The following is a 12119-nucleotide window of genomic DNA, read 5'->3' as shown; positions in this document are numbered from 1 at the left end:
TTAAATTGAATATAGTTGAATTTAAGTGCATTATGTCATAGACACTGATCTCAAACTACTTTATTAGTTATATGTTGGTAATGAAAACTTAATTTGACACCAGACTACAGTTATAACTTATACATATAGTGTCCTGTGTTTTTCTTCTGGGGATATAAAAATAACATTTATGGAAGGAGAAATATGGCTGTATAGTGGTGCTTATCTCTGGAAAGGCAGAAGTGCCTGGAATTGAGAGGCTTAGACAGCAAGACAGAAATGAATGAGACTGAATTGTCTCATTCTCTTTATGGTTTTTTTGTTCCCAACCTCAGGAGGAATCTGGGAGAACTTAATGAAAGTTAAGTAAGAATCAAATAAAATAAAATTTGGAATACCAGATTTGTGAGGGAGATTAAAGAAGTTGGAATCTTATCCTGGAAGAAAGAAAGCATTGTTGAAGGTCACTTATCTTTCAAGGATTTAAAGGGGGAAGGAGGTAAAAATTTTTTGAGCATACACTATCTGCCAGGTATTTACTAGGTACTTTATAAGTGCTTATGTTACTTAGTGTGTTAAATATTCCACACAGGAAAGAAAAAGAGAATCAACTTTTAATAGCATTGAATGGGACTCCTTTTAGGTATATGTTAGGCTGAGAAAGATTGTGGAAACTTTTGGGAGGGGGGTATGTGGGTGGAAGGGCATCACGTTAGGTAGGGGTGGCTCTATCTAAATGCAAAAATGCATTCAGAAGCTTTTGTGAAGCCGTCTTTTGTTCTAGAATTTCATTTATCAGGAATTTTTTTCTTACAGCCTATGAATTTCCCTGTTTGCCAAAGCAAGTGGCTTGGATCCTAGCCACTAGCAAGGTTTTCATGTATCCAGAGCTACTTCCAGTGTGTTCTCTGAAGGCAAAGAATCCCCAGGATAAGATTTTCTTCACCAAGGCGGAGGACAAGTAAGGGTTTACTGTGAGGTGAACAAGAGCACAAAATATCCCAAGGAGAAGACCTGTATGATAAAGAACGGACACAAAAGACAAAAAGAAAAGCAGTGTAGATGGGTGCAGTTCTGTAGTATGTGCTTGTTCCAGCAGTGCCAAATACTGCTTTTTTTAGGGAATGACATACACATTTTTGAAACATTTTAAGTTGTTTTTTGTCGTTTATTTATTGTAAAAACTTGCCTTGTAATACTGTTAGAGGAAAATTTTCAAAGGAAAACAATTTTTTTATCCATTATCCTAACCACCCCAAGACAATGATTTTTCTTTTTGCATTTCTTATATAATTATTGGCAATATAAGTGTAATTTTGTTTTGCTATTTTTAACTTAACGTCTTCTTGAAATTGTTTTTTCTATCAGATTCCATGCTGTAACATTGTCTTATTTTTGTTTCTGTATATTGTCTTTTAAGGCAATATTAATGGCCCTATGATAGTCCTTTTATTTGCCACTCCTGCCCTGCCCCCCCCCGCCCCCCCCCCCCCGCCCCTTGTTTAGCTGTTCTGAGTGAGGCTTCACCAAGGATCTTTGCGCATAGAGCTTTTGAAAATCTTTCCAGTTTATCTCTTGGGGTAAATTCTCAAGAGTGAGATTATTCGATAAAGGTTATGAACACTTTTATGGCTCTTGATTTGTATTTCCCATCAGCAAATATGTACATAGGTAACTGTACTTGAAAATGTTATGTTGGGAGGTAGTGTTGGTGCTGTTTAATGTGTCTAACATGGTGCCCAATATTCATTTTATATTAGTTTTGTTAGAGCCATTCTTCTTCCTTCAAATTTCATTTGTGTTATTAGTATAAAGTGCGTCATGATCTGACATTTATTAGTGATTTATGCCTGGTTTTTCCTCTTCTCACTTGATTGGGAACTCCTCATTGAGTCTTATTCACATAGTACTTCTTAGCACTCAGTAAATATCTGAAATTTTCTATTGAATTGCCATTAACTTGTACGAGAATTAGACGTGGAAAAAGTGGGTTATAGAATGTGGAGTTCATCTGGGAGGCTTTTCAGCGGGATGGACTGTCAGGTGAGATTGAGTATCACTGCCCCTTTCTCAGTTTGTTAGCTTTAGGACTGAAGCACTTTGAAGGGACCGAGTTTCCTAAGCCTCTAATCAGCAAGTACCTTCTCACTTGCAAGACTGCCCACCAGCTGACAGTGAGAATCAAGAACCTCAACATGAACAGAGCTCCTGACAACATCATTAAAGTAAGTGCTCCCTGCATGCTCTACTGGAGACCTCGCCTGAGTGCAGCCATTCCTTTTCTTTTGCTTAGTCTCAATGAATAGCCTTTTATTTAAGGCTAGTTCCTCCCACCTGCACACTAGGTTAATTGCCCTCTTTCCTTTCCAGGAACAGTGATTCATTATTTTCCTCTGGAGTGTCATCTTCTTCCTCTGTTTTAGATATTTCTCCTAAAAATAAAATTGTTCAAATTTTAAAATACTTCTCGAATCTGTTTTCCTCTAGCTATTCATTTTCTCTCTTTTTTTCCCACGCTAACCTTCTTCAGAGGGTAGGCCACAGTCCACTTATATCCTTCTCCTTAACTCTTTATATTTAGATACTTATATCAAAGTTATAAAGTATACTTTAAAGAATCAAATAGTTCTATGAGACTTGTCATGAAAGACAATAATTTTTCTCCCTATTACCTGCTAAGCAAGGTTTTTGTGGGTGATGGTACATTTACCTCCATATCTAGGTAGCATGCTTATAATTACTACCACTTGATTTTTCTTTTTAATATTTCTTTATTTGGCTGCTCTGGGTCTTAGTTGTGGCATGTGGGATCTTCATTTGTGGCACGTGGGATCTTTCATTGCAGCACGTGGACTTCTCTCTAGTTGCGGTGTGCGGGCTTCAGAGTGCACGGGCTTAGTAGTTGTGGCACACGGGCTCAGTAGTTGCAGCGTGCAGGCTCTCTAGTTGTGGCTCACAGGCTCTAGAGCGCGTGGCCTTAGTTGCCCTGTGACGTGTGGGATCTTAGTTCCCCGACCAGGGATCGCACCCACATCCCTGTGTTGGACGGCAGATTCTTAACCACTGGACCACCAGGAAGTCTCCACTTGATTTTTTGGATTTAGGCCTTCTCTGTTAAACTGAAACCATGGAAGATGAAGACTTAGTTCTCTCCACACTCCTATAGTCTCACCACTCACTATAATTATATCACAGTTTTGTTTAGATTGTTTTTATTTATTTATTTATTTATAAATGTATTTATTTTTGGCTGTGTTGGGTCTTCGTTGCAGTGCGTGGGCTGTCTCTAGTTGCAGTGAGCGGGGGCTACTCTTCATTGCGGTGCGTGGCTTCTCATCGCGGAGGCTTCTCTTGTTGCAGAGCATAGGCTCTAGAGCGCAGGCTCAGTAGTTGTGGTGCACGGGCTTAGTTGCTCCGTGGCATCTGAGATCTTCCCAGACCAGGGCTCAAACCCGTGTCCCCTGCATTGGCAGGCAGATTCTTAACCAATGCGCCACCAGGGAAGCCCACTTAGATTGTTTTTAGAGTTTACGTTATAAGCACGACTAAAAGCTTCTCACAGCTGAGCTATGCAGTGTATCATGATTACTTTGCTTTTCCTGCTGGACATTTTGTTTCTCTTGGTGTTAATAATTGCATTTTTTGAGGATGAGTGGGACTTGGTTTTATTATGTATGTATTATAAAACTTCTTCAGTTTTATAAATCTCTTTTCGGTGTGTTCAAATATTTTAGGTGTCCTGCTATCATTTTCATCTCCCTGAAGAAATCCTTCCCAGAGCGCTCTGATGCTGTTCCACTCTACCCATGTTGCTCTCTTGGCTTGCTGCACTAACGTCTTCTCTGGCTTTTTCTTCACCATCATCCTGGGGATTCATTTCACTTCTTACTTGCTTTGGATCCTTTTATTTCTGAACCCCACATCATTTTTGCCTTGTTTTAGTGTAGCACATCCTAGTACTATTCTGAGGAAGAGTGCTCGAGAAACAAATTTTTAGGTTTAAACTACTTGTATTCATTGTCTGTCATGACATGACATGACCAATGTAATTTCCTAGTTTTGCTATTGTACTATATACCTGGTTTGTATATGTAACTATTGTTACTATGTAACAAGTGTACATGAGACCTGTCTATGAATCTATAATTATTCAACACCAAAAGTTTGAAATATGTCTCTATTCTCCCACTTCAGTGGGTCTAACATTCTAGGTTGAAAATCACTTTTATCAGAACATTTTAAGGCCTCCATTTTCTTCTAGTCTCTAGTGCTGGCTCTTTAGAAATTTGATGCCCTTTTGACTCTTGAACCTTTATGTAACACTTGTTTTTCCTCTCCCTCCGGCAGTATGTAGGATTTTTCCTTTTTCTCCAGTGTTTTGAAATTTCATGATAATATGCCTCAGTATGTGTCTAGTTTCATTAATTATGCAAGGTACTTGATAAACTTTACTTTGGAAACTCATAGGTTCCAGTATTGGGAAATGTACTTGAAATGTACATATTGATGGTTTCCTTCCCTTCTTTTGGTCTGTTCTCTCCTATGGTGCTCAGTGGTCAGATGCTAGTCCTCTCAGGCTCATCTTCTCATCTTGTCTTTCTTCTTTTTTCCCATCACTGTGTCTTTTTGTTGTACTTTCTGAGATATTACTTCAGCTTTTTCTTCTAACTGTTCTGCTGAGTTGAGTTCTTTATTTTTTCTCTCATATTTAAGATGTCTAATAGCTATTTTTATTGTTGTTCATTGAATATTCTTTAATAGCAAATGGCAGAGGGAATGTGGGAAAGCAGGAGAGGAAGGAGGCTGGAGTTTTCTCTTCTATACTTGATCAGCATAGTACTCCTGCCCTCACATATGCCTCACAGCCTCAGTTCAGAGAGCATCCTTTCCACAACCCTGGCTTAATTCTGCCAGGGTAGGGGGAGAAGCTGTCACTGGGCTACATCAAACAAAAGAGGGGATTCGGGGTCTAACCGCCTCTTCAGAAGATTTAAAACCTGTCCTCATCTCGACCTGTTTTTAATTCCTCCACTTCTGGAGGTATCTGGTGTCTTATCCTTTTGCCAGTCTTTGACATAAATTTAGTTGACCCATAACTTTTCTCCACATGGGATTTGGTTTTCTTCATTCTTCTATGTGACTTACCACTCCTCCATCTGCTTTTTAGCTTGGAAAAAAAATTTTTTTTTAAATAAATTTATTTATTTTTGGCTGCGCTGAGTCTTCATTGCTGCACGTGGGCTTTCTCTAGTTGCAGTGAGCGGGGTCTGCTCTTTGTTGTGGTGAACAGGCTTCTCATTGTGGTGGCTTCTCTTGTTGCGGAGCATGGGCTCTAGGCGTGTGGGCTTCAGTAGTTGTGGCATGCAGGCTCAGTAGTTGTGGCTGGCAGACTCTAGAGCGCAGGCTCAGTAGTTGTGGCTCACGGGCTTAGTTGCTCTGCAGCATGTGGGGTCTTCCTGGACCAGGGCTTGAACCCGTGTCCCCTGCATTGCTGGTCAGATTTCTTTCTTTCTTTTCTTTTTTAAATTTATTTATTTTATTTATTAACTTTGGGCTGAGTTGGGTCTTTGTTGTGGTGCGCAGGCTTCTCATTGCGGTGGCTTCTCTTGTTGCGGAGCACGGGCTCTAAGCGTGTGGGCTCAGTAGTTGTAGCTCGCAGGCTCTAGAGCACAGGCTCAGTAGTTGTGCACAGGCTTAGTTACTCTGTGGCATGTGGGATCTTCCCGGACCAGAGCTCGAACCCCTGTCCCCTGCACTGGCAGGCGGATTCTTAATCACTGTGCCACCAGGGAAGCCTGGTAGTCGGATTTCTAACCACTGCGCCACCGGGGAAGTCCCGAAAATTTTGTTGCTTTTACTTTTTCTCTCATTCTGTCTCTCCTTTTAGGCTTTTACCTTTAAAAATTTCCTTTCTGTTGTTTTCATGGGGATTCAAGAGGGAACAAACCCAAATAGATGTGTTTAATCTGCCTGTCTTAACAGTAAGTTACCCCTTAACTCCTTTTGTTTTTTAATAAGTTTATTTATTTATTTATTTATTTATGGCTGCATTGGGTGTTCGTTGCCGCGAGCGGGGGCTACTCTTTCTTGCGGTGCGTGTGCTTCTCTTCCTTGCGGTGTGCGTGCTTCTCATTGTGGTGGCTTGTCTTTGTTGTGGAGCAGGGGCTCTAGGCACGTGGGCTCAGTAGTTGTGGCTCACAGGCTCCAGAGCTCAGGCTCAGTAGTTGTGGCACACGGGCTTAGTTGATCCGTGGCATGTGGGATCTTCCTGGACCAGCTCTCCAACCCATGTTCCCTGCGTTGGCAGGCGGATTCTCAACCACTGCGCCACCAAGGAAGTCCCCCCCCCCCCCCCCCCGCCGCCTTTAACTCTTTAACCTATGAGAGTGTGGATATTATCTCCACAAAGATCTTGAATTATTTCCCGATTGGCTATCCAGTGGATACTTTTCTGCTCTTATCCTGTTTAACTTTGCAGTTACATTGATACTTTGATAATGGAGTTCACACATTCCTTCTTCAGACTCCTATACTCTTATCTCCTGTGATACTAGGACTTTTACCTCAGGCTGCTCTTTCGTGAACTCTTCTTCCCCTGCTCTACCCTTAAATGTCAGTGTTCCACAGTAAATTTGCAGTGTGTGGTCTCATCCAGATTGATGATTTTTGGTGTTGTCTGTCTCTTCATAATTTTCAAATCTGTGTCTTTGGTCCGGGTTTCTCTCCTGAGCTCCGGCTCAATGAAGTCACCTGTTTAAAGGAATTCTTAGCTAAGATGCCTCACTGATGCCTCAGACTGAACTGTGTCTCCCTCTGCACCCTCCAGTTGTTGCCACTGGCACCACCACCACCAGCTAACTCCCCTCCGTCCAACTTACCCCTGCTTGGGTATGTTCTTTGTGTATGACATTACTGTCTAGCCATTTTCTCAGTCCATAAACCTAGGAGTTATACTCGACTCCTTCTGCTTGATCACTCCCGTCTGTATGTCTGTCACCAAGTCCTCAGTTTTCTTACTCCATTTCCTACTCTGTTGCCTACTGCCTTGGTTCAGGCACCTGAATTAAGTTACACCTGCATTAATGCAGTAGTTTTATAACTGGTGTCTCTAATTCTGGCTCCATTTATTCCATTCTTCAGATTGCTGCCATAGCCACCCCTATCTAATCCTTCAGCGTAGAGTTGAGACTGCCTGGCATGGCACAGAAGGCCTCTCCTGCCTGCCTCTGACTTGTCTTCTGAAGTCTCTTTGCATTCCTTTAGTTGTAGCCAGACTGATCTCTTTGTGGTTCCTTAAACACATTCATGATTTTGAAAATGAGTTATATTCTGCCCTCCCCTGCTTCATTTAGCAAACTCTGTTTCTTTAAGATTTTTCTGTAGTTGCACCTGCTCCAGAAAGATCTTTCATTTTCATGTTTGAGTTGTGTGTCATTTTTTGTGCACATCTTTATACTTTCTTACACAGAGTGTCATTATTGGTTTCTACTTGACTGTCTCTCCCAGTGGTCTGTAAGCTCCTTGAGAGCAGGGATTACTTCCTTATTTGTTTGCTCAGCTTGTAGCACAGTACCTGGCGCTTATTGTCAGTGTAAGTTCAATTCCCCTCTTCATTCACTCTTAAAACTGAACAGTCTCAGTCTTGCTGTTCTTCTTTCCTTCCCTTCTAATGTCCTTCGCACCATTATTTGCTTAAAAGGCAGCTTCCATGGGCCAGGATAAGGATTAATAAGGCACTCTCACTGCGGCTGCAGGGCAGGAGCAAATTTTAGATAAGATGACTGACCATGTGCTTCCTTTTCTCTGTGACCTGAACTTTTCCCTTCCTGGTGACCAGAATGGAGCACATCAGAAGATATTGAGTAATGATAAAATATTTATTAATTAGAGATTAGCTTAATTTGAAATGCAGAAGCAGTCAGCATATGCTGTTCATGGCTGCGTGTATATGGATATGTGTGTGTCTGTCTCAAACTGCTGCCCACCATACTCCCTACCCTGACAAAGGGCAGTGCTTCTGGAAGGAATGTGACTCATGCTTAATTTCTTCACGCTCAGTTTTATAAGAAGACCAGACAGCTGCCCATCTTAATGAAGTGCTGTGAAGAGATCCAGCCACATCAGTGGAAGCCACCTGTAGAGAGGGAAGAACACCGGCTTCCATTCTGGTTAAAGGTACAGCCCTCCTCCTCAAAGTATGTCAGAAGTAGAAGGTCACTTGAAACCCGGCAGAAATGTCAAAGGCTACTTTACACCTCTGATGCTTTAGTTGTAGAACTAGGACTTAAGAAATCTTCTTCAGTTGCCCTTCCTCTCCCACGTCTCCACCTGATTCTGTAACCTTTTAAAAATAGTGGTTAAAATGCTAGTTTCTTAAAGGAAATTCAGAGGAGAGTTTCTAGACTATATAATTGGAACGTAGTCTTTTTAGAAATATCTGATATCACGCAGAAAAATCCTTCTTAAAAAGATGTCTCGAGACTGTCCTGGAAAGGTACCTAATATCTAGAAAGCCCAATTATCATTATCTTTTAATATGTTTATTGGAGTGTAATTGCTTTACAATGGTGTGTTAGTTTCTGCTGTACAACGAAGTGAATCAGCTGTATGTATACATATATCCCCATACCCCTCCCTCTTGAGCCTCCCTCCCACCTTCCCTCTCCCACCCCTCTAGGTCATCACAAAGCATCGAGCTGATCTCCCTGTGCTATGCAGCAGCTTCCCACTAGCTATCAATTTTACATTTGGTAGTGTATATATGTCAGCGCTACTCTCTCACTTTGTCCCAGATTCCCCTTCCTGCCCTGTGTCCTCAAGTCTGTTCTCTATGTCTGCATCTTTATTTCTGCCCTGCCACTAGGTTCATCATTACCGTTTTTTAGATTCCATATATGTGCATTAGCATACGGTATTTGTTTTTCTCTTTCTGACTTACTTTACTCTGTATGACAGACTCTAGGTCCATCCACCTCATTACAAATAACTCAGTTTCGTTCCTTTTTATGGCTGAGTAATAATCCAGTGTATACATGTGCCACATCTTCTTTATCCATTCATCTGTTGATGGACACTTAGGTTCCTTCCATGTCCTGGCTATTGTAAATAGTGCTGCAGTGAACACTGTGGTACATGTATCTTTTTGAATTACGGTTTTCTCAGGGTATATGCCCAGTAATGGGATTGCTGGGTCATATCGTAGTTCTCTTTTTAGTTTTTTAAGGAACCTCCATAGCGTTCTCCATAGTGGCTGTATCAGTTTACATTCCCACCAGCAGTGCAGGAGGGTTCCCTTTTCTCTACACCCTCTCCAGCATTTATTGTTTGTAGATTTTTTGATGCTGGCTGTTCTGACCGGTGTGCGGTGATACCTCATTGTAGTTTTGATTTGCATTTCTCTAATAATTAGTGATGTTGAGCATCCTTTCATGTGTTTGTTGGCCATCTGTATGTCTTCTTTGGAGAAATGTCTGTTTAGGTCTTCTGCCCATTTTTGGACTGGGTTGTTCGTTTTTTTGATATTGAGCTGCATGAGCTGCTTGTATATTTTGGAGATTAATCCTTTGTCAGTTGCTTCGTTTGCCAATATTTTCTCCCATTCTGAGGGTTGTCTTTTCGTCTTGTTTATGGTTTCCTTTGCTGTGCAAAAGCCTTTAAGTTTCATTAGGTCCCATTTGTTTTTTTTTTGTTTTTATTTCCATTTTTCTAGGATGTGGGTCAAAAAGAATCTTGCTGTGATTTATGTCATAGAGTGTTCTGCCTATGTTTTCCTCTAAGAGTTTTATAGTGTCTGGCCTTACATTTAGGTCTTTGATCCATCTTGAGTTTATTTTTGTGTGTGGTGTTAGGGAGTGTTCTAATTTCATTCTTTTACATGTAGCTGTCCAGTTTTCCCAGCACCACGTATTGAAGAGGCTGTCTTTTCTCCATTGTATATTCTTGCCTCCTTTGTCAAAGATAAGGTGACCATATGTACGTGGGTTTATCTCTGGGCCAGAAAGCCCAATTATTTTTACCAAATTCTGGCATGTGCTAGATCCGAGTGTTCTTGTTCCCAATAGGCCAGTCTGCCGTCCATCCAGGAGGAACTGCAGCGCATAGCTGATGATGCCAGAGAGGTAGGAAATGTGACCGGAACCACTGAGATCACCTCAGACCCAGGCCTAGGAAAAGGCAGCTCGGAACTGGGGAGCGAAACTCGGTACCCATTGCTACTGCCTAAGGGTGTAGTGCTGAAGCTGAAGCCAGTTGCCAACCGTTTTTCTAGGAAGGCCTGGAGACAGAAGCGGTCATCAGTCCTGAAGCCCCTCCTCATCAGACCCAGCCCCTCTCTCCAGCCTAGCTCCAGTTCTGGGAAAACAGCAGCTAGGTCAACTCAGTCAGAAGCCCCTCCGAGCAAAATGGTGGTCCCGCTTCCTCACGTGATCCAGCCGGCCACTGTCTTACAGACAGTGCCAGGTGGCCCTCCACTGGGGGTCCCTGGGGGTGATAGTTTTGAGTCTCCAGCAGCGCTGCCTACTACGCCCCCTGAGGCCAGGACCAGCTTCCCTCAGCCTGAGCCCCAGACCCTGCTCTCCTCTGCCCCCGTGCCCAAGGTCATGCTGCCCTCACTTTCTCCTTCTAAGTTTCGAAAGCCATGTGTGAAACGGAGAGCCTCAAAGAGAAGGGGGGCCAAGGCCTCTCTCTGTCTGAAGCCTGCCCCCCTCATCCACCCTGCGCCTGTTATCTTTACTGTTCCTGCCACCACCGTGAAGGTTGTGAGCCTTGGCAGTGGCTGCAACATGATCCAGCCTGTCAGTGCAACTGTGGCGCAGAGTCCTCAGACCATTCCCATCACCACCCTCTTGGTTAACCCTACTTCCTTCCCCTGTCCGTTGAACCAGCCCCTTGTGGCCTCCTCCATCCCACCCTTAATTGTTTCTGGCAATTCTGTGAATCTTTCTGTACCATCTGCCCCTGAAGATAAAGCCCAAGTGAGTGTGGACATAGGTTGTCCTTTGGCTGAGGGGAAAAATGCCTTTCAAGGCTTAGAACCCAAATTAGAACCTCAGGAACTATCTCCTCTCTGTGCTGCTGTCTTCCCCAAAGAGGAGCACAGCCCAGGGCCTCCACCAGCAGACAGGGTGTGCCAGGAACAGTTGTCAGAGGGCAATGCCTATGGCTGGACTCTTGTGAAAACAGAGGAGGGGAGGCAGGCTGCAGAACCACTGCCTCAGGGCTTCCAAGAATCTCTAAACACTTCCCCTGAGGATTTAGAGGAAATCATTAAGATGGAACCTAAAGACCCCGGGGAGGACATCTCTGGTGGATCCCCAGAGCAGGACAGCTGTGATGAAATCAAAGAAGAACATGCTGTGGAATTGGACACTGGCTTCACAAGTGAGGAGTCAAGCGGGCCTAGAGAGGTGAAGAAACAGACGGTCCTACAACAGGAGGAGGAGAGGAGTCAACCAGCTAAAACCCCTTCAGCTTCTCAAGAGCCTGCTGATGAAGGAAACTCAGGAGATGTGAGCAAGGGGTCCCCAAGGAATGCTTCGACCTCCACTGACCCTGAAATGGTGCTTAGCAGCCCCTCAGGGAAGCCCGAAGACTTATGCAGTGTTGATGGTCAGTCAGTGGGGACCCCAGCTGGGCCAGAAACTGGAGGAGAGAAGGATGGGCCAGAGGAAGAGGAAGAAGAGGACTTTGACGACCTTACCCAGGATGAGGAAGATGAGATGTCATCAGCTTCTGAGGAATCTGTGCTCTCTGTCCCGGAACTCCAGGTGAGAGTTGGGGACTGTTCTCCAATATTTTGTGGACTCTGTAATAGGTTTAATTTACTGATAGGCTGCCTGCTTGCTTTTTGTACTATAGATAGTCCTAAAATCATTTTTGACTTTTTAAGGTATCACGGGACATAATTGGGGGCTTGAGGTGAGAGGAGAGGGAAAGAGTGAAATGTTACTTATTACATCTGACTTAAACTCATTTAAACATTAAATTGAATCACTTGAGCACAATTTAAATGACCCCCCCAAAAAATCATAAGTATGGACCCTGGCAAAAGAAAATTATCTTCAGGCTCGACCGTTCAAAACACAACTGCTTGGGAATTCCCTGGTGGTCCAGGGGTTAGGATTTGGCACTTTCACTGCTGG

At 43.1% G+C, this 12119-nt stretch overlaps 1 protein-coding gene across 4 annotated transcripts in view; it reads left to right on the top strand.

The window, feature by feature from the left end:
* GON4L (gon-4 like) overlaps positions 1-12119 on the top strand; it is an 87345-nt gene that overhangs the window by 61893 nt on the left and 13333 nt on the right. For all 4 annotated transcript variants that reach the window (XM_079904682.1, XM_079904680.1, XM_079904681.1 and 1 more), the window contains 4 exons: positions 796-940; positions 2054-2204; positions 8038-8154; positions 10041-11744. In XM_079904682.1, coding sequence (XP_079760808.1) covers positions 796-940; positions 2054-2204; positions 8038-8154; positions 10041-11744 — 2117 coding nt within the window. The remainder of the gene's footprint in view (positions 1-795; positions 941-2053; positions 2205-8037; positions 8155-10040; positions 11745-12119) is intronic.

Source organism: Stenella coeruleoalba (genome assembly GCF_951394435.1).
Source record: "Stenella coeruleoalba genome assembly, chromosome: 1".
Classification (NCBI taxonomy): domain Eukaryota; kingdom Metazoa; phylum Chordata; class Mammalia; order Artiodactyla; family Delphinidae; genus Stenella; species Stenella coeruleoalba.
Note: the sequence above shows the minus strand (reverse complement) of the source record. Positions and strands in the feature narration are given on the sequence as shown.